General features: G+C 40.8%; 1 protein-coding gene across 3 annotated transcripts in view; it reads right to left on the reverse strand.

The window, feature by feature from the left end:
* NTRK2 (neurotrophic receptor tyrosine kinase 2) overlaps positions 1–23,670 on the reverse strand; it is a 273,512-nt gene that overhangs the window by 65,487 nt on the left and 184,355 nt on the right. For 2 of the 3 annotated variants that reach the window (XM_034774168.1, XM_034774167.1), the window contains exon 14: positions 3,123–3,253. In XM_034774168.1, the coding sequence (XP_034630059.1) occupies positions 3,123–3,253 (131 nt within the window). Of the gene's footprint in view, positions 1–3,122; positions 3,254–20,468; positions 21,011–23,670 lie in introns of those variants that run through there. The other variant, XM_034774169.1, reaches the window with a different exon arrangement.

Consider the following 23,670-nt stretch of genomic DNA (forward strand, 5'->3'; position numbering starts at 1 on the left):
GAGGACCAGGAAGCAGCTGCAGACTTGTGCTCCACAGGAATTCCCTCCATCTGACTCTAGTGGGGTCAAGTGAATCCAAGACTATGCCCATGGATCTGTTCCCATGACAGTGGCATATGGAGGGTACTACAACCCTAAGTCTGCAATAGTGGTTTGGAGTGGCAACGTGGCATACAGGGGGCATGTGACTATTCCTCCATCCACTCACCAAACCCTCTGGAACTGCCTTGCAGCAAATAGCCCATCCATGTACAGAGGGCTCGTACAAGGCTTATGCACCATTTACAGATCACTTGAGTCTTTTGTGCATAGGATCTGGCACACAGAATGAGTTCCTGTACACAGTGCACTGTCCAAAAAACCTAGAGGTCAAAATATATGAAACCTAACTGGCTCAAAAAATAGTATTATTTTCAATGGAAGAAGCACGGATATTTGGATGTGTATATGATTTTATCTACAACCAGGTTTTTCTGAATGTCTTAGTTCTGAAATCATTTGCTGAATCAATATAAAACTTTAAAATATCTGTCCACCCAAAAGGAAAGTGCTGTATTTTGAGTCAGGCCCAATTCCTTCTAGAAGGCATAATAACAGCAATTTCTTAACATGCATGCACAATGCTGTTACGGTTGCCCAGCAACCAGCAGAAGGCATGTCAAAGATCCAGAGGAGCCTCCAATGAATGAAAAGAAGCTCTGACGATAATTTCACATAGGTGAGAAGATGCTCACCCCTGGGCCAACTTGCTCAGCTTCTTTGCTGCCTAAATCCTCCAGAGATAGACATATTTGTCACCAAATATGCACTTCAATTATGATGGTAGAAGCTTTTTCACAGGAACATTTTTAGTTTGTTCTCAGTCCCAAGGGGGTTTTCCTAGGTTTACTGATGTGAAATCCTTCTGAATTATTCACAACTCTGAAAGGTAGAAATACCATAATTGTACTTTGAACCTCGCCCCAAGATACATTTCCCTTGGAGCCCAATCCTGCTCCCACTTAAATCAATGGGCATTTTACCATTGACTTCAGTGGGAGCAGGACCTTGTACTATCATACGAACAGAAGTAAAGTGGTCACCCTAATAGGAACACAGGAATTGCCATACTGGGTGAAAACTTTGGACCCCTTAGTCCAACATTCTCTTTGACAGCAGGCAGTTTTGGATAATTCAGATAAAGGAGTAAGAACCCCCAAATGGGCAGTTAGGGAATAGCCTGCCCAAAAAAGGAAATTTCTTCCAAATAGTTCAATTAGATGGCAGTTTATTCCATGGAACATGAGGCTTAGATTCTTTCCTTGGTTATCAGTCAGATGGCTAATAAGCACTACCCTAAGTATAGATTGTGATGAGGCCTTGTACCAGTCCTGGTGCTGTGAACTGACAGAATCGTGTCTGTTAATCCATGGAAACAGCTGTCCCTCAAAGCAGTGAGAAAGAGCAACACAGAAGGGAGTGGGCAGGCAGCATCTAAACAGCACCTGAAGTGACTCCCTTTTGGACTCCATTCGTTCAGGACTGACAAAGGGAGTAAGAGAATGGAAAGGTGCTGAAAAATGCCACTGCACTGCTAAGTGAGGGAAAAGAGTGGAAGTGTAGATTTATTAATCAATTGGTCAGAAAACAATCTCATCTCTTCCACAAAACAATGGATGAAAAGTGCTATATAAAAGCTATGCATTGTTGTTATTATTCACTTAGCCAAAGGTTGTAATCTCTAACCCCTCACTTCCTCCCTGCCTCTGATATATCCTTTCAGGGCTACATTTTCTTTTTTCCCATCAATTTTATTAAACTACTGCAAAGACCTGCATGCTTTCATAGACCTGTGAGCTTGGCAAACTCAGAGAATGTTTGCAAGAAATTATTCGTTTGACAAATCTAGCCTCCTTTCCTGCTCCTACATTGCAAGTTACTCACATCTATTTGTTGTTTACATTTACATGAAGATCTGCTGGGATATTTTACTTTATGGACGGATCATGAATATTCAAAATGTGCACATAGTTGTTTCGTTGTGAATGGTCAGATGGGTCATGTGGTATTGTTTCTGTTCCTTAACTCAGGGCTCAGCTCTGCAAAAACTTATGTTAATGAATAGTCCCAATGACTTTAATGGGGCTTTTCCTTTTCACATTCCGACCTTTGTGCGTTTTGGTAGGACAAAGGTGGGGAGTGGGAAGAGAGGAACTGCCTTTTTCACAAGATGCCCCCAGCAGACTCCAAAATGTGGAGTGGAAATTAGTGAGGATTAGTTAACTATGTTTTCTACTGTACATCCACAGTTGGGATTGGGAACCACCCTCAGGAGCTCTGCTGCTTGGCAGGAGAGTACCTGTGGAGTAGCCTAGCTACTGTACAGATGCCCAAGATCAGTGGGGATGTCCCCTTATTTCCCTCTGGAGCACGAGTGAAGTTTCTGTGATGCTGATAAACTCTTCCTCCCCTCTAAGGGGAGAATAATTCCAGATATCAGCAGCTTCATAGTTATTGATGCTTTCTCCTTAGTTTTCCTCCTCCCATTGTTTTTTGTTTGGAAGGGCAGAATGGAGTCCTATAACCAAGAATTACCCTTCCAGCATTGAAATGCAGTCACTTCTGGATTTGAACATAGCAGCGACTTAAGAGCACACCACAATTCTACCCAAAAACTTAGGCCAGGAAATGATATTGTAAAATGTTGGCAGTTGACTAAGAACCACATAAACCTTTGTGAATAGCTCTTTGTTGACTAGCAGTTACATGTGTAACCTAGTCATGTAGCTGGTTATAGTTTAGGAGTTTTTTAGACATACGAACATGAGCCCCCATGTATTTTTAATGACACTTCTGCCATTATTTTTCACTCCTCGTATTTCAGATAGACCATAAAAGATTTTGCCCCGTTGTGACACTGTCATTTCCCCCCCGCTTTTCTTTATGAAACTCAGCTCTCATTTTATAACCCACAGCCAGATCAAATATCATATTCTCTTGACAGTCCATCAGCCTCGTGAGCCCTTGCACATATATCACAGGAGTTGCACAGGGCTTACTGAACAGGCAAACAGGATCATTTACAAATAAAACAGCATTAGTTGAAACCATGAATTAACAATGGAAATCCTAGACTCTCTTACCTTCACCGCCACCAAGATCTTGTCCTGCTCTGGAGAAAGGTTATAGCACTCGGCCAAGAAGACTTTCCCAAAGGCTCCTTCTCCCAGCTCTCTTTTTAGAACAATATTGTGTCGTTTGATGTGCTGAACAACTGTAAAGGGAACATAAAATGCATGTTAGAAGTGAATTTGGGGGAAAGGGTGGGAGGGTGCCCAGATGCATATGTACACTTTGGATGGGGGAGGGTTTTCCAGTACAGTACTGGGCATATAGTGGAAAGAATGCCATAGATGTCATTAGGAGTTCTGTCATCAGCCAGATCACTGTAAGAAGTGTGTTAATATAGTTATAGAGAGGGCACAGTTTTGCTTTACAAGACATGGCACTGAGACCCTGGCAGTCATTAGGAGAGCGGTTATCATCAGTAAACTTGGATGACTCCTCTGAATATGAGAGTGAATATTGCTTTTCCACAAGTAAAAACAAAGGGAAAAAACGCAGGAAGGAGATGAAGCTTCTCTCATACCATTTCCATTTTGATTTCTCTAACAGCAGCTGATCCTTTTCATTCAGCTCCAAAGAAAAATTTGGGGAGGAGGGAGAGGGAGAAAACAAAATAAAACATTCACATAATCCAAGAAGATAAAGTATGCCCTCTTTTAATTAAATCCAATCTACTCCATGGCTCTCTGCTTATCGCTTGTTCATCTTAAATTAAACCGCCACTTGCTCTGTCTGTTTCATGCTACAGCTGGGATAAGGCAGATATTTCATTCTCACAAATATGATTTACACTGTTGCTCGAAGGTAAAAGAAAAAAATAACACAAGATGGACCAAGGGTTTAGTCAATGTTGCTGATAGAACCTTTCAAATATCTGCTGAAAGAACTCACTACTAATGGACCAATTCATAAAGCCCTTAAGCATATTTTTTAGTCTATCCTTTTGAACACAAACTTTAATTAAAGGATTTAATATTTAAAAATACTGAACCAGATTTATACTCTGGTATACTCTGGCAACTTTGCACTGTGCTAGCTACATAAAGCAGCTGAAAGCCCAGTTTAACTGGTCAATTAAATTGCGTTTCCAGCTGCTTTGTGTTGCTGGAGTGGCACAAAGCAGCCAAAGTGTACTGGTGAATTTGCCCCATTTATTTGGTTTCACAGACATTGAAATTCACCCCTCTGTGGACAGCTAACACAAAGCCTATGCACCACTTCAGTCCTAATTAAGACCTGAAAAGTAAATGGGGCCTAAGTGATGCATAGGCCTCTTGCAGGCTGTTTGCACACTGGTGAATCCCACCTAAACTGTACATCTAATTGCACCCAGTTTGTTGAATCAATACACAGGAAAGTTACAGTGAGCTTTGGATAATTTAAGTTTACAGACCACTCTCTGACCCAGTGCCCGCTCATTCAGATGTTATAGAATGGGAGCAAAGTTCTCTAGAAAACAGCCTATTTACACAGCCATAGACTGCTCAGGGATGTGTTCCGATGGATACTAGTGAAAAAACCCACATGCCCCTGTTCTTCCTCAGTGTTAGGACACAAGGAGAAAGCAGCCACAGCGTGAGGGGAAATGGACATATATGCCACACACAGCAGATGCTGACCCTTGCATACTGCATACAAATATTGTATTCATATTTCAATTTGATGCTGAAATAATCCAGCATAGAGCCCCAGGACGACCTGTACCTCCTCCGTGGCTCGTCTGCCAGAGACAAGAGCCAGCCTGTGAAGAGTGTCTCCATGAGTGCTGGCTGCAACTCAGTAGGAAGCACGAGAAGGAGTTCACGGTGTGGAAAAGAGCCCATGATACAAGCCAGGATTCTCATGCCCTGGCACTTCAGAAGTCCCAATCCCCATATATAAGGCAAGGAATGCTGGGAACTCATGGCTTCTCCTGCCCTACCACCAATAGGTTCCTACAAGCCAGTGGTGCCCAAACTTTCCTGCCTGAGCATCAAATATGTTATTTCATAAAAGTCAGGGAGCCCCAATTAAGATTTTAGGGCATATTCTCCATCATGCTCCACTCCATTTGTGATGCAAAGGGAAGAGAAACCACTTACAATCCCCTGATGGGGATTCCCTCAGTATGGGGGAGACCCCAGTCGGCACAGAGTCACCATATTTGACTCTTTCACCTCCCTTCTGACAGCTCCTAGTGCATGGGTTATGTATAGGAGTGGTTGGTATGGTCTGCATTCCAGCTATCCTCAGCCGGCATATGGTCTCTAAGGCACCATAGACAGCTGGGGAAAGTTAGAGCAGTCCTTAGGCTGTACTGGAGCAGAGAATCTGGGACCCATAATTGGTTGTTGGTTCTCAGCTTCGACTCTTTTTCCTCCTCTCCTGGGTTTCTTGGTGTGGGTGAGAAGAGCCATCCTCTGGGGTCAGGTAGTGCCAGTAAAGCACTCTCTCGGGCTTCCACAGCCTGTCAGGGAAGCAACAACAGAGTAGCCAGAACTACTTTCCTCTCATGCAGCATAGCTGATGGCCAAAGGGAAGCTGCTGAGCAACCACAATAGGGAAGGAAGATGCTCAGACCCCCTTGGGCCCACACCAGGGCTGCTCCAGGTGTCCTCTCCTTCCTCCTCATATCAACAGGGCTGATTCAGACATTTCAGATTAAAAATCATAGGGTGTGACTCAAGGAGCACACTTCCCATTCATAATCAAATACACATTTTCTTCCTAACAGTCACCTTTGACAGCCACCATGTCAAGCCTCCAGGGCCAGACCACAGGTTGGACACTGCTGACGCAAGCTAGGAATGGCTCCCTGTTTTCTCATGATGATAGTGCATGATAGTGCATAAAGGATTCCATTTCTGAGAGACTCTGGTCTCAAATCCCTTTATCAGTGAGTCCTTTAAAGTGTGGTGTTACTGTTTGACATAGATTTTTTTGGTCCTGGTCCTCAAGTGATGTAAATTGGTATGTTGACATTGAAATCGCTGGAGCTATGGCAATTTAAACCATCTGAGGATCTGGCCCTTTATTTTCATGTCCTCCCCACCATTGGGATTTTTTAAAAATAAAGGATGATAGAAAGTTATAACAAGAGCCAGGCCCAAACCCTCCCCTGACAGACGCAAATCTGTATCTACTGTCTTACATTCATCTCTATTCATATTATTAAGTATTCACCACAAAATAAATATCGAGTCTGGACTGCAGTCAAGTGTCTTGGAGAGAGGCCCAAATTCAGCAAACGTGGAGCAAGTTTCAAATAGAAATTAAGCACCATGCCAAAATAGGGTGCACATTCCTGGGCCACCAGTGCATGACTTAGGCTTTGTGGCTCACAACATGCCTGAGGTATGCAGCAATAGTCTAAGAGTTCACATCCTGTTGGATCTAATTGCTCTGCTTTCTTTGCCTTTTATTAATTGTTCCCGTTCCAATTCAGCTACTTCAAACTGGGAAATAATTGATTGAGTAAACAGTCCCTTGCCACTAACAGAAGTCTTCAATTACTGCTCATGATATAGGGATATTTTGGAAATGATGCAGTTCAAAACTCTTCAGTCATTATTTGTACAGTTCCCAACGGTTGGTATTAAAAAAGGTTGAGGAGAGTTAATACATTGACATCATATGGTTTGGTTGGGGAGTGGTCCAATTGTGGTCAAAAAGACCAGGCCACAGTCCCCTTTGTGCCAGCTGATAAGGAGATTCTGAGGAGGCTGGGGAAGGGGTGATCTCAAGGAATGTTTCAGTTATTGATAAGAGGCTGGCTCTCTCTTCATCTGAGATATTGGGTCTTTTATTCCACACCAGTTTTCTTGAATATTAGTATTGCAGTGGCTAAGGTGGCATTGGAGGGATCTGAAGCACTCTAAGAGCTACTAGACAGATTAGAAAAAAGTCTTCAGAACCTTTATCAGCTCAGGGATCTTGCACTTGCCAAATAATGATATTATTGCCACATTCAGGACTCTGAAGGACTGTGACCAGCTGCTCCATCTTTCATCGGGAAGGGGCTTGAAAATTCCTCATGTCATAGCATTGGTTCCCGGTCAACCATTTCACTTCCTTTTGGGTCTTCCTCTCCCTCTCCCCCCACATATCATTAAGGACTCTCTCATTTCCTTTCATGGATGAGAGGGACAGGTCAGATCCACTTACCACATATCACATTTTTTAAAATGCGTGACCCACCTAGTAACTGTTGTTAGGCAGAGAATGTGGGGGTAATCCTGGCCCCATTGAAGTTAACAGCAAAACTTTCACTGCGTTCCTTTTAATATTATCACAGAGGGATTGCTGATAAACAAATGAGACATTTTAACTTTGTTCTTTTCATCTCCATTTGAAACACAGAGAAGCATCAGTGTTTGACCCAGTGGTGAAGAGATTTTATTGTCAAGTTTCTAAGAGGACATCACAATGGAGAGTAAAATAAGTAAGAATTGTTAAATATTGCTTTACAGAGAACTCACAGCTACAGCAAAATACTCTTATATAAAATAACTATTGGGTAAATAACTTGTCCCATAACAAACTGTCAAATGCAAAACACAACATCCCATCATTCCAAAGCCCTGTATGTCAACTGCAGCAAAATATATCTGCACAGAATACATATTTGCAACTTGTCAAATTGTATCTATCACAGTTACCTTTCTGTGCAAAACGGAGTGCTAAATAAATACAAAATGGCAGTGAATGTGACTAAGTGGGCACAGATTAAATATAAGAACAACACACATAAATCAAATATATACAATATGATGTGACAGAAATATGAGCTGAGGAAAAATCCAGTTAGCAAACACAGGGCCCAATCATGCTGCCATTGACTTCAGTGGGAGGAGACTCTAGAAGGAGATATACCAAAAACTTTAGAGTCAAATTCTGCTCTTAGTGTGGTTACTCAGGAATTATCTAGGGGTAGGTTTATAAAGGCACAGGTATTCAACTCCCATTGACTTTGAATGGGAGGTATGGCAATTCAGACTTTAAAAATCTCCCCTATACTGGTGAAAAAGATCTCATTTCACTACAGCAACAAGATTGGAAGAGCTACTATGAGTCAAAATACTTTAGGGAAAAATTAGAGATAAAATGTAAAGTTCAAGATAAACCAGACAAAACAAATTGTTCAAAACAGGTAGCAGTGTAAAATTATAGCCCCCTCTAATTAAAACAGGAGAGTAGTAAATTGGAGGAGGGAGTGGTGAGTTGGAGAAGAAACAGAGAGCTCCCATTGATATCAATAGAGAATTCTACATGAAAGGACCTATTCTCATCTCCAAGCACATGTGTAACTCTCATTGACAATAGAGAGAATTAGGCCCCTTACAGTTATTCAGCTAAATATGTTACACTCAGGAAGTCATATTTTAAAAGATGCATTGAAGGTCTCACCCTACAAAGATTCCCACTGAGCCTGGTGTTTTGTACCTCAGGTAGTCTATTCTTGGTAGTAAGAGCTTACAGAATCCTTACACAGCATCCTTCACACACTGGGATGAAATCCTGGCTTGACTGAAGTCATGAACTTGAACTGGGTCAGGATTTTTTCACCCATGGATTGCAGGACACTTTGCAATACAAAATATTAAAATTTAATAACATCTATTTTAACAGTCAAAAGCAGCAGCAAATAAAATGTCTTTTACTTAGATTTTGCCGAGAGAGAGAGAGATAGGTTGTATAGACATAGTTGTATAGATTTTAAGGCCAGAAGGGATTCATTAGATTATCTAGTCTTACCCCTGTATTATACAGTCCACAGAATTTCAGCCAGTTTCCCCTGTATTGAACCCAATAACTTGTGTTTGACTAATGCATATTTTCTAGAAAGGCATCCAGTCTTGATCTGAAGACACCATGAACTGGAGAATGCACCACTTCCTTTGGCAGTTTGTTCAATAGCTAATCACCCTCACTGTTAAAAAATTGTGTGTTATTTCTCATTTGAATTTGTCTGAATTTAACTTCCATCCATTGGTCCTTATTATGCCTTTCTCTGCTAAAAAGCCCTTTAAGTGGTCAGTATTTTCTCCCTGTGAAGGTACTTCACACATTGTAATCAAGTCACCTATCATTTTCTTTTTTGCTAAACTAAACAGGTTGACTTCTTTAAGTCTCTCACTGTAAGGTAGTTTCTCCAGCCCTTGAATCATGTTAAAGCTCTTCTTTTTTTCAAAGGGTGGGCACCAGAACTGGATGCAGTATGCCTATATCAGTCTCGCCAAAGCTCTGTACAAAGGTACAATCACTTCCCTATTCCCACCCACTACTCACATTTTACATTCAAGGATCACATTAGCCCTTTTTGCCACACTGCTGTATTGGGAACTCATGTTAACTCGCTTGTCCTATTTGACCCCTATATCCTTTTTAGAGTCATTGCTTTCCAGGATACAGTCTCTCAAATTCAGCATCCGTGTAAATCTGGAGTATCCCCAGTGAAATCAATTACATCTATAATTAAAAACAGAATTTAGCCCTATAATGTTTTAAAATAACAGAGTAAGGAAATGTTTTAACATATTTGGTTAAGACTATAAGTGGGAAACAATGGCTGATAAGAATTATTTGTGACAGGCTATGCAATGTTAAAAAGATATTTTACAAAAACTTCTTTGCAACAACTATTGTACAATGAGATATTTCAAGGCGCTGCCCTCAACCCTCTTTTGCCATTTGAGGCAGACTCAGAATTAGTAGGCATAAATAACTGGATTGGATTGATTTGTTCTGACAGCTTCCCAAACTTGAATAGCACATGTCACTCACCAACAACAGGGTTGGATTTCAGAGATAATCCTGTAATGAGGGGCTACAAAATCATTGTGGATAGGGTAGAGGTAGAGCATCTAGCCTGATGACCTCCTGATTCTGAGGCAGCACCAGCTCTAGGGTTCTCACTGCTTTAGGCAAAGTGGAAGACTTAGCCCCACCCACAGGCATTCACACACCAATTTAGTGTAGCTAAGCACTTTGCTGCACTTGGACATTGACTGGCTGTTTTACCTTTCTTTACAGAGCTGGCAGTGTCTTGAAGCAGAAATCTTAGCTCATCCCTGAGTTTGCATTTCTTTTCTTTCTGTTTATGTTTTTGTCCCCTCCACCTATTTATTATTTATCACTTGTACTAATTATTATTACTGTTCCTGTACTATTATTGTTTAATATTTATATTACCACCCAAAACACCAATCTGGATTGGAGCCCTGTTGTTCCAGGCATTGTACAAACACAGAGGTAAAAACAGTCTTTGTCCCAACAAGACTGCAATCTAATTTGAACCAAGATGCAACCAGGGCATGAGCCATCACCAATGAAGTCAATGGGACTTTTGCCATTGATTACAATGGGAACCCGATCTAATCCGCAATGAGCATAGAAAATAATAGGAGGTGAGAGAGACTGAAGGTAATGTTTGCACAGTCACATAGCTGGCTTAACACACAACTTGATGGAGGTATTATTTTGTGAAGAAATAAATAGTATCAGCTGCCCCAACTGACCATCACCTTGGCCCTCCTTAGTTGGCTGATTTCTTGTAGCCGTCACAGGAGAAGTGGGTCTTGGGAAGGGATTTTATGGCTTAGTTGAGGAAGAGTCTTCCATGCATAATGGGTAGCATGGATGAAGGTGCAGAGACATTTGTGGGAGAAGTGGACAAACAGGCTAGTGTCAGGACTGCCTCTGATCTGAATTTAAGTCTTTCCAATTGCACTAGACTTAAATCTTCCTGTGACCTTCCTTTAGAACCCACAGCTTCCACAGGACATTATGCTGGCATAGAGATGCAGCACTGCACTCTTTGAGAAACGGTTCTTGATTATGGATCTCACCTCTGAGGTTTTAGTGGGCTAGGCTCTCGACCTCTGTATTCAAGACTGACAGCTAAGGTAAAGACATTTACTAGAGCATATTGGTGGCCTCTCTTTAGGTGAGACTCAGTGGTTGTTGTCTTTTAAGGTTTATATTTGAGAAGTGTTGGATTAGTTACTGTTTCTTGCATGGGTTGTGTAGGATTTTGCATGTGTTCCTCCTCTGGTATTTATTTCATTTGGCCTATGGGAGGTGCAATAAGCGGCGGCCAACACATCCATGGGCCCACGCCGCTTCCCACAGCCCCCATTGGCCTGGAACGGTGAACTGTGGCCAGTGGGAGCTGTGATCAGCCGAACCTGCGGACGCTGCAGGTAAACAAACAGTTCCGGCCTGCCAGCGGATTTCCCTGATGGGCCGTATGCCAAAGGTTGGCGATCCCTGGTCTAAAACAACTGGAATGTATCAGTGAAATGGAGAGCCAAATTTGGCTCACCATGTTCCAAGCAGATTGCAGACATTGTGTCACTCTCCTCTCTTGCTTGATTTTTAAAGCTTACTAACACTTTTCAGATACAGTGTGGCAAATCAGCTCTAAGCAAACAAATTCCAACCACTCCTTACTTTTGTGGGTGTATCTATGCAGCTATATGTTTAATATGCTACATAGCAGCAGATGCATTTCTTTCAACAAATGACTGATTGTAAAGTCTCAAGGCTATTGTGTGTGAGTCGCTGTGCAAAATGACTGCTGATATTATTTCATTGTGGCTAATTCAATCACTCTTCCACATGCAAGTTAATTGGTGTGAGACAAATCTCACTTACCATCGCCATCCTTCTCTTCCCTCCCTTTTTTCAGCTCAGATCAGGAAATCTTCTGCCTCAGCACAATACTAATCTTTAGGGATCTACTGTGCTGCACACAGGGAAGAATGAGAATGTATCACGAAGCACATCTTGTATGACGGAAGCCAGCGGGGGAGAAAGTCTAATACAGGGATCGGCAACCTTTGGCACACATCCCATCAGGGAAATCCGCTGGCGGGCTGGGACGGTTTGTTTACCTGCAGCGTCCGCAGGTTCGGCCAATCGCAGCTTCCACTGGCCGCGGTTTGCTGTTCCAGGCCAATGGGGGTGGCGGGAAGCGGCGTGGGCCCATGGATGTGCTGGCCACCGTCCCAGCCCAACAGGAGCTTTCCATGATGGGCCACGTGCCAAAGGTTGCCGATCTCTGGTCTAATAAACACACTAGCTTCAAACTATTAACTCTTTTCTCTCTTAGTTTTCAGAAGTGAGGATTCTCTCTTATATGTTTGGTCTCACTAAACACAGGCAGCCCCAACTTTGAGGAGCAGGAAATGAAGATAGCTTCATAAATTCAGGAACATTGGGCCAAATTCAGGCCTGGTGTAAGTGGGTGCAACTCTACAAAAGTCAGAAAGGCTGCTCCATTTACACTATAGTTGTCTCTGCTCTCTTTTTTCTCTTTGGTTTTGAAAGGAGCAGAGAACTGTTTTATGTACCTCCATATGAAGTAGGACAGCAGGATTTACTTCCAACCTTTAAAGATGACTTACAAAAGAAACTTGAAAATTGAATTTAGGCCCTGATCCAGTGAGGTATTTAAACATGTTTAACTTGAAGTCAATCAGACTATGCATGTGCTTAAAATTAAGCGCATGCTAAAGCACTTTTCGGTATTGGTGCCACAGAGCACTATCAGCTAATCTGCTACTAAACTTCTTTGAGCTATAGCTGCTATGTCTGCTGGCCAGTTCTGAGTTCACTGTGGTAACCCCATGAAGTCTCAATCTAAGAAATCTCAGATGTCAGAAAAGTCACAGTAGAATCAGCCCATGAAAGCCAGCCCATAGAACCCCAGACTAGTCTCTTACAGATTACCTGTAAACCATATAATACACCACTTCTCCTAATAATCTGTACCCCATTTCCCTGAAGGAACTCTTACAATTCCCATCCAATTAGCTAGTGTTAAATACATCTCAGTCACTAGGCTGGCTGTTAGGTTAGTCCCTTTGCTGCTGAGTTGCTGCCTCCTATTAGGAAAATATAATATCATTCACATTTCATAACTCCATTTTCTTTGAGGTACTCCAGGCAATCTGTCATTGGATGGGCTGAGTTTTTTCCCCCCTGCATTCCTTGTATTTGAATTACATTATGGCTATTTGATTACTCATTCCTGTCCTTTCCCTGGGATGGATACTGTCACAGGTTGCAGTCAGGCACAGAGGAATCTGTTGACATTCTAATGTGGGAGGTGGGTTCTTCCTGAAGAAGAATTACAAAGAGGTAATACAGACAGAAGTCATCTCCCTTGGCTAACAGTTGTGTTTCACTGCTTGGCCAGGGAAAAGAGAGCCCCATCAGGCTAACAGTTCCACACCCATCACACTCCAGCCTCTGTGACTGATCAATAAATAATGGCAACTGCAAGGCGAGAACCATTCTCCCTCCACCCCCTGACACACACTTCAACTGGTTGATCCCTAACATACACCATCAGTGGAGGGCTGCCCTTCCACCACCCTGGTCCCCTAGTGATCAGATTCAGGAGGAAGAGCTCCCCACCGTCACTCATCGACATGGAGTAAGAGTGGGAAAGACCTTCAAAAATACTTGTGTATTTCATTAAAAAGAAGATAGCCCATTTTCCACTTTTGGAGACAAACAAGGGGCTAACTCTAATGCTAGGGCTGTAATAAAGACCTCAGCAGAAGGGATGATGGATGAAACCATAAAAAAAAAAAATGTAGTGCCTGGGATGCAGGTTCTATGAACTCTTCTCCCCTTCAGCAGTTAAACTCCCAGAGGCAGGGTTTTTGTTGTTGTTGTTTATTGATTCTATTTTCCTTAGACAGGTTGGTTCATCACTTTTCCAGATCATGCAGCCTACTGGAGTGGGGAGCCAGGCGCAGCCCTATTGACAGGAGCCAAGGGAGCAGCTGCTGTGGGGTGAGTTTCTCATTTTATGTCACTTTAATTGTGGTTTTTCATTTTATTTCATGTTATTCTGCATTTTCAAGAAACATCGGGCTCTACCGATGTGCCCCAAATAGTAGCTTCTTCGGGGCCCTTCGTGTAGTTTCAGAATGCCACCGCTTACTGAAAACAAAAGCAGCTTCAACTGGCAGCACCTACAAGGTACACACACATTACACTCTCAATTATTGCTCTACTGCACCAGGTGTATCTAGCACACACTGCAAAGCAGGCAGAGATTAATGTAGTGTAACAGTTTAATTATCCTAGTGTATATGACATCATAGGATCTTATCCTGCAATCCTTGCTCATGTGATCCTCTAGCTGAAATCAAGTGAAGGTTTGCAGGATTGAACATGACTAAGGGTATGGTTACACTACAGAGAATATACTAGCATAGTTAGGTCACCATATCTATGCCAGCATAATCCCGTAGTGTAGATTCAGTCTACGCTGACTGAAGGGATTTTTCCATCAATATAGGAATACCAGCTCCTTGAGCGACAGTGGCTCCATCAATGGATGTGTTCTTCCATCAGTAGAGCTGCATCTACAGTGCAGGTTAGGTTGGCATAGCTATGCCATTCAGGAGTGTGGTTTTTTCAGGCTGCTAACCGACGCAGCTATGTCAACCTATTGTAGACCAAGTCTAAATGTAGACCAGGTCTAAGAATTTGCAGAATCAGCCCCTCAATGATTTTAATGTACTTATTGATTTCACTTTTGTGATTTTGTACATACTCAGTAGTAAAGATTTCCCTTCCATTTCCATATGAATGTAGTACATGCTTGGTTCTTCTCAATTAAAATAATATAGTGAATGTCTATGATACTTTGATATGTAAAAATTCAGCTGAAGAATACTGCTCCATTAACTGCCGGTGTTGTTTTGTGGCCTATGAATACCAAGATACTGTAAAATGTTTAACTGTTTGCATGATAAAAACCTATAGGTTCTTTGTGAAAAAGGTGAGTAGATTTCTATGCCTAGGATGATTTATACTCATTGGAAGTTCTGAGATTGTTGAAGCAGTGTTGGTGGTCTGAAAAATCTCCCCAAAGCCTGAGCTTAGGCAGGTATGGTGGTGTAACACTGCACTTACCCCTGACTGTGGAATTTGTGTAAATACACTACTGAGTCCTTGATTAGATCATGACTGGAAACTAAACCAAACTATCACACAGCAGGATTTAAAAATACCTGAAAAGATTTCAGAGTCACCATTGATAGCATCTGGATAGGTAACTATGTTCATGACCATTCAAAGAGAAAACAAAACCTGGCCACACAGATGAAGACAGGAAACCCAGAGATGCAGCTTGACATAGGGAATAGAAGGAAATTCCCACAGGTCTCTTTTGAGAAAATTCTAAGCTTTTTCCATCCCCACCCCACCCCCCACCCCTAAGGTTTAGCACATCCATGTAATACTAACCTTTCTCCCCTATAAAAGAGTTTTGGAAATCTGCTGTTCTGTCTAGCTCTGGTCACTGCTTCCTGAATCTTTGGCTGAAGTTCTGATTTCCTGGTCATCATGATTGCTGCCTGCTTCTTTATTTCACAGTGAAATGCTTTATACATGGGGCACTTTAAAGACATTATGATTAAATATTTGAGCCTTGATCCTGCAAAGACACACGTACAAAACTTTATACACTATGAGTAGTCCACAATGGATACTAAAGTGAAGTATTGTAGCAGAGGCAAAAAGCTTAGAAGGTCATGTACATTGATAAATGAAGTGTCCCACTCAGACTCTGTGAACTCCAAAATTGTCTTTTTGATTCATTAGGACATAGGCTTGGAAGGGACCTCCTTGGTCAGACAGTCCTGTCCCTTTCTATTTTAGACAACCCCGTCATCATAATACTGTTCATAAATGTATCAAGCACCATCTTAAAATCAATTAGGTTGTTTGCTCCCACTACTCCTATTGGAAGGTTGCTCCAGAACCTCACTCCTCTGGTAGTTAGAAACCTAATTTCCAGCCCAAATTTATTCATGGCTAGATTATACCCATTTGTTCTTGTGCCAACATCAACCTTTAGCTTCCAAAGCTCTTCTCCCTCCTTGGTGTTTACCCCCATGATGTACTTAAAGAGACCAATAATATCCCACGCAGCCTTCATTTTGCTAGCCTCAACAAGCCAAGCTCTTTTAGACTGCTTTTGTAAGAGGAGGCTCATTAACCACTTATCCGCCACTTTCATTCACCAGGTCCCACAATGAGACTATCTACAGTGTGTGAAGTGTGATTTTGTGTGGGATCAAGCGAATGGTCGACTGGATTTTTTCTTCAGACATATGATTAATAAGGTTTTTTAAAAAATTGTCATTGGCAAGTATGGTATGTTTATCCTCCCTTAAAAAAACGTTATTTTAGAAAAAGAGAATGAACACAAACGCACTAACAAATGCCAATTGTGTGGCAGCAGTTATATGTCAGCAGCTAACGCATTACAAAAAGGCCCATTGACTTTTATGGGAACAGCGGCTTTCTAAAGTGCCAAAGTGACAGCGACCTGCCATAGCCACGGTGCCAACAGCCAACAATATAACCAACCCCTAAGCAGGGCTTTTGAAGCTGAGGCCCATGAGGAAGCTGAGGACATGCTCAGTCACTGCCATTATGCTTTCAGCACCTATAAGCATCTCTTTTTTGAGTTGATAATTACAACATCCTGTGCCAAGCAGCTGTCACTAAGGAGCAGGAGCTGCCCAAACACACCATAATGCAAGTTTGCTGGCTGATTTATCACACTATAATGAACTCAGTTACAGACTTCTGAAGCATGGGATAGAGAAAGAAAGAGACTGAGAGAAACAGCACTGAGCGTTTTGTTCTGGTCAGTTAAAAAAAAAAAAAAGGGAAAATATCAGATTTTTTTATCTATGCATGCCCACCCACAGCCGCAGTCCACCGTTGCAGCCACAGTCCACCCAAGGCATGTATCCATGGAGGCACAGAGATCCAACCTCCATGTGGATATGAGACCTCCCTGAATGTCAGCATGCACGTGTAAGAGGGGGAAATGTAAAGAGGAATGGCAGGAATGGCTGAATGAACTTTACTCGAGCTCTGACTTACTAGGCCGATATAATGGACATGATCTAAAAGAAAGTGTTACGCTCATAATCAAGCTAAGTTGGCAGCTCTGACCAATTATGGACAGTTGATTTTATGGTGATGGCCAGAACACATGTATTATCTTCTATAAAAGCTTCATCAGTGTGACCATAAATCATAGTCACCTCTCTCCCTTTTACTCTTCATTCCTGAAGAATAGTTGCACTTGAATCTTCTGTAACACTCAGTGCCGACTCAACTGAATGTAAATGCGACTCCTGGGTCTCTTCAAGCGAGCAAAATGTGTGAACCAGGGAAGACCTTCTCCTGCCTATCATCTATATAGCTGTTGTCATTTTTAATACTTCCACTGCCTCACTACAACTGTTGTACAGCATGACATTACAGTACAGTTAAAGTCTCTGTAATCAGGAAGCACAGCAAATGGGTACAGATGTAGGTCTTTCTCTCTTGATCCTTTTGAATTTAAAACCTTACATACAGCAATATGTACCAGCTGGGTTCCTTTACCCCATATTTAGTTACTTTGTTCTGGCATTTTATGGACCAGTAACTTCATAAACAGTAATAACTAGCTGTTATGTGTAACCAGTTAGGAGTAATGCAAGTCAATTGGGGGAGTTTATCACTAAGAGAAATATAAGGTACTGTAGTTTTTATTGTTACCAGTAAAACAGCTGGATTTTTGGTATAATTCACTCTGAACTGGCACTTGCAGCTAAGGACATGGAATTTGCGTATTTATAGCGAACACAGACTGTACTAAGTCAAATCACTGAGGTAAATGAAGCACCTAGTTATTATTCAGTCTAACAGAGAGGTGTCATCATGGTAGATTAATAGGATAATTTACAAAGCTTTATAAGTGATTCAGGGCTCTCCTGTCCCCTTCAAATGTTACCAGGAGTAGAAAGGGGGAGTTTGAAGTTGGCCTCAGGAAAGGCTGCTCCATTTAGCATGCTTTTTGTGGCAGTACATGATAAAGAAGCAGACGCTTCATTTTATCTTTTATACTCCAACAACCAGAATGTACCTCAAACTATTTCTAGTCTAGAGGAGTTTTAAAGAGAATGGGAAGGGGTTAGAAGCTAAAACAACTATTTACAGACCATTTAAAGTGGTCTCTGTAATGTCCTTCCGCAAACATATCTTAAAATTGAACTATAGTTTAGTGTGTTGATATAATCATTGTTTTGGTCATACTGGCTCCCTTAAACATTTCCTTAGACATGAGAATAGTAACTCAGCTGCCTGTTTCAAAAATGCAAAATCCAAAAATATTTACTAATCTGCATTTTCCTTACAGACAAAATATAGAGAAGCTATATTGTTGACTGTGACTGTATAGAAGCCTAGACAGACACACAGAGCAGGGGATTTGGAGTCATAACTCCAAGGTTCTATTACCAACTCTGCCAGTGACTCATATATAGCCTTGGGTGGATCCTTTAATCTTTCTATGTCTCATTTTCTCCATCTGGAAAATGGGGATGATAATGGTTGCTTACTTAGCTGACAGGAGGATGGTGAGGGTTTTTTGAGGGTTAATTAGACAATGTTTATACAGGGCTTTGAAGATCTAAGTATTAAGTACTATAATAATTTGAAGCTCTTATATAACATTCTGTTTTCAAAACAATGGTTTAAATTCCTTCTTGGTAAAGTGCCACTAACTTCAATGCCTTCATAGAGAAGTTTGAACATATACTAAGCTACAGTATATGGTTTCATTCATTTTTATGTTTGTAGATCTTCTGACCTCGGAGAGAAGTTTTAAATGTATTAAAATACATACAATGGAAGAACAAAATATCTCTTACAAAAGGATTTTACAACACTGTTGCCTTTTACATTTCCATCACTGTTATCTGACACAAGATAGGGCCCAATCCTGTTCTCAATTACATGGGGGTAAATCAGGAGTAATTTCCACTGAAATCTGGAGTTATTCCAGATTTACCTCCATGTCTGTGACAGGAGAATCTGGCCCAAATCTTGAAAGTACTAAGAAATTCAGAGTATCATACAAAAAGAAACCTGCCATGCATCCAAAGAAAATCATGCTAAGTCTGTTGCTTTGTTAATTGTGAAACATTATTCTCTTATTCCAGTATTCAGGTGTTGGTTTACAGTCTTTTATATATCATTCTGGGAAGAAATAAACAAACCTTTGGGGGTTAATATTATACATCCAGCACTCCAAAAACTGTTGATATATTTTCTCTTCCATACCTTTGTAAATGTAAACAAGTCAAGATTTCTGAATAGAAGTGCCTGGAATGCTTCTCTCTCACAGTATTCCAATGTGGTAGGTCTTCAGGCTTCAGATTCTGAAAAAGTCCTGTTGTTACGGAAACTGGGAAGATGATAAATTGCATTCCAATGGTGGCAATTCAGCCTTGACACATTTCTTACAGGTGAGGTGAATCTTCTCAGTGGATGGACCTCTTCCTTTTCTTTCAACAAAATTGTTGACCAGAGTTCTCTTAAAAGTAGTCTTGCTTCTCACAAGCAGAGTAGCTATAGGCAATCTGGGAAGAATGCATATATTTTGTGGTACTGAGAAGAGAGTGATCTGATTCTAAGAACAGATGAGCAAGACTCAGAGACCCAGCTCAGAATATCCCATAACTCTTCATCTCCAACTCTGGACTTCTGTGGTTCAGACCCATCTCTAGTAAGACAGCCTGATCCAATTTCCATTAAAATCAATGAGAATCTTTCCATTGACCTCTGTGGGAGTTGGATGAGACCCATAATGGCCAATCTAACAAAGGATCACAAGAGGTACAGTTTGCTGCAGACAAAATATCCTGATTACCTTGAGAAGTTATTTCCTTGAGCCAAAAGGAAATAACAGAAAGAAGGAATTAACCACATGTTATTGATATATGAGGTTTGTCATTGGTCAGGCAGGAAAGTGAGAAGTCTTTTCAGCACAGGTTAGTGTCTGCAATGAGAAGTGTCAGGGTGAATTGCTGAAGGCTGATGGGATTGAAAAAGGGAAGCAGAGGAAAGATTAAATATGGAAAGGGTGAAGTATCATGAACCCTGGATAAAAGGGAAAAGAGGATGACTAAGCCATTCCAGTTCAAAAGAAAGGAAATCTCTGGACCTCAGTTGATTTGTAGCACTAATCAGATTTCCTCCCATTTTCCCACTTAAGCATTTTAGATACTGTTAATTTAGATTCATTAATCTTGAACAGCCTGTAGCAGCTGCTCAGCAACTGGCCAAACATCTGTCTAGAGAAAGTTCCAATCTGTGAGTTTGCACACCACTCTGATTAAATACTGTCCATAATTCAACAAGAAATTGTCTATTTCCCTGCATCATAGCTAATGTAATAGCTGCTTGTTGTTGCAGCCTTGACCTTCTCTTTTATGCTGGACAACCATTTTTGGTGGGGGGAGGGGGGAGGATGTTGTAGAAAAAAAGACAGAAACTTTTTCTAGCTTATTATTCACAACTTCTTAGTGACTACGCTTTATTTTTGACGTGACACATGGCACAACTGCCTGCCTGATGGAAACACTTCTGCGTCCCATTTGGTTATTGATCCTACATCTTCAAAAGTCTGTGACTCTTATAGAGGTTTGGCAGGTTCAGTTCCTTCATCCTCCCTCCCCCTCAGCTGCAGCATGACAACACTTGCTAGTTCACAAGTGGTGGCTGTTGGCTTGGACATTAGATATGGATCTGGAAAGATTACAGAATTTTGCAATAAATTCATCATGATCAAGCAGTAACGGTTAAAGCATTCATTATCCTCGCCAAAGGAATAAGAAAAAACAGGTCTTCACATTTCTGATATCCTGTTGCATCAATGAACAGGCTGCAACAAGCAGAGAAAGTGTGAGCATGTGCTTCAAGGTCTTTTCAGGTGCTATGGTACAGTTTCTTATGGAAAAATCCTTGTTCTGTATGGTGTTTTTCCTGCCTCACTTGGGGATGGCAGAATCGTTCCTTGTGTCACCTGAGAAACCGGGATGTCAGTTTCCACCTATTGGTGAGAAAGAAACTGATCAACAGCAGAATTCAACTGAAAATCTCCTTGGGTAGAACTTTCTGATTTTGAGGCCAATGGGAACGTTATACCAGAGTGGAAGGATGGTTTTGGCTGAGGTGCTGGATTGAAAATCAGGAGATCTGGCTTCAATTCCTGGGTCTACCACAGATTTCCTGTGTGACCTTGGGCAAGGCATTTAACCTCTACATGCCTCAGGTCCCCATCTGTAAAATGGGGACAATAAATCTTCCTTCCCTCATCCTTTGTCTTGTCCATTCAGCCCTGATTCAGCAATTTGTTGCATGCAGGCTCAACAATCTGACAGAGGGCAAAGGACTGCAGGATCAGGGCCTTAGCTTTTAAGCTCTTTGAGGCAGGGACTACCTGTTAGTATATGTGAGTATAATGCCTAACACAATGAGGCCCAGATCTTGGTTGTGGCCTCAAGGTGCTAATATAATGCAAACAAGAAGTAATAGATAATAATGAATTGTGCTTTCCTCTCCTCTTAAGGAAAAGAATGTCAATACAGACAAGAAGGAAAAACCCCAGCATTACTGAATAGTCAAGCACAAGAAAATATATTTGCCTCTTATAGGATAAGTGTAATCTATTTTTCCCATAGAGTGTACCAAATATATTGCACAGAGACTCAATATAAATACTGCATGATAGAGTTATGATAGTGGTAAAAGTAACTGGAGGGAAGGCATTTTCATTATGAGCCCTAATTTCAGGGATTAATTAAGAACATTTATATTTTGGGCTGACATTTCTCCTGCTGGAATTTTTCCCCCCAATCCAAATGTAAGTTATTTGTTGTTTGGTTTGGTTTATTTTGAAAGTGTAGTAAAATTCCATTTTGTCATTTTTTATTTATTGTAATGTAAAGTAATAGATAATAGTTATAGTTATAGCTATAGCATTTTTTGCTATCAGATAACTCAAAATTAGTTTCCTTAAAACTTCAAACTTGCCACAAGCTTAGGTTATGACGATGGCAGATGCCTTATCTGAAGAAATTTAGTTTGAAGATAATAAATGTATAAGCACTTTAAAAAGACAGTCCCTCACTACCTTCTAACAACATTCTGGGATGCAGGGTGTTAACCCAGATACACAGGGGTGTATAAAAACAATGAGGAGTCCTTGTGGCACCTTAGAGACTAACAAATTTATTTGGGCATAAATTTTGTGGGCTATAACCCACTTCATCAGATGCACAGAGTGGAAAATACAGTAAGCAGGTATAAATATACAGCACATGAAAAGATGGAGTTGCCTTACCAAGTTGGGGGTCAGTGCTAATGAGGCCAATTCAATTAGCACTGACCCCCAACTTGGTAAGACAACTCCCATCTTTTCATGTGCTGTATATTTATACCTGCTTACTGTATTTTCCATTCCATGCATCTGATGAAGTGGGTTATAGCCCACAAAGCTTATGCCCAAATAAATTTGTTAGTCTCTAAGGTGCCACAAGGACTCCTCGTTGTTTTTACTGATACAGACTAACACTAACCTGACCCAGATGTGTGTGCATCTATTTCAATGTGCAATAGTGTGATTGCCCTCAGTGGACCAAATTTTCTGCTGGTTTAAATGGGCACAGCTCCATCAACTTCAATGGAGTGTCATCCTTGAAAACGAAAAGATCTGGCCCAGTATGACAGCATATGCAAATATATACAACTACATTTTAAATGGTTTCTCCTACCTCAACAAAAGAACAAAGAAATTAAAGGAAAATAAGTGTAATAATGCGATGCTTTTCATATTTTAAAAAGCATAAATGTCAGGACATTCATAATTATGGTTCTCAGCATTAAGCCCTGGGTAAGGCTGGTTAATATTATTTTATTGAACAATTTCCCACTGTAAAATGTATCTTAATTGAAATAGACATTCTCTGCAGGAAAATCTTGAGTTCAATTACACTTTTTGATTTTCCAGTTGAAAGAATCAAAACAAATTTTCATGTTTGGAATCAACATTTCAAAATGAAATAAGATTTTTGGTTAAAAAAAGGTGATTAAGAAGAAAGAAATCCATTTCGTAATATTTATTTGAAATGAAAATTTCATTTAAAAATGGTGACTCATTTCAATTTTGTTGAAAATGTCCAATTTCCATGTCAACATTTCCAATTTGAAATTTCTGGGAATTTTTTGTTTCACGAAAATGGCCAATGTTTCGACTTTTGTTCTGCTTTGAAATGGAAAGTAACTTTGAAATGTTGAAATTTCCCATGAAAGGAAAAGTTTGTGTTTTGAACAGCTTTACTTCTGTGCATTTAAAATCTCAGCTGTAACATACTATTAACACACAGATTTGGGAAGAGGTTGTGCTGAATATGAAATAATACAGTAAAGTCTAGATTATCTTAGTCCTAGATGAATACTCAGGAGAAAAGAAGATATAAGGAGACTACTTCCTCTGTCTCTTTGCATTTTTATGTAGGAACCAAGCACTCCAGGCTTCCAGCACACAAGGGGTGGATGCCACACCTGAAAAAAGAAGAATGCAGCCAGATCTCTACACCAGTATGGAGTTCCACTAACTTCAATCAGAATGAGTTTTTCTCAATTTTATCCAGCAATCGCTTCCTCTGGACTGCTAATAAGCAGAGAAAATTTCATCTCTAAAGAACTCTG

Source organism: Trachemys scripta, chromosome 6, assembly GCF_013100865.1.
Source record: "Trachemys scripta elegans isolate TJP31775 chromosome 6, CAS_Tse_1.0, whole genome shotgun sequence".
In the NCBI taxonomy this organism is placed as follows: domain Eukaryota; kingdom Metazoa; phylum Chordata; order Testudines; family Emydidae; genus Trachemys; species Trachemys scripta.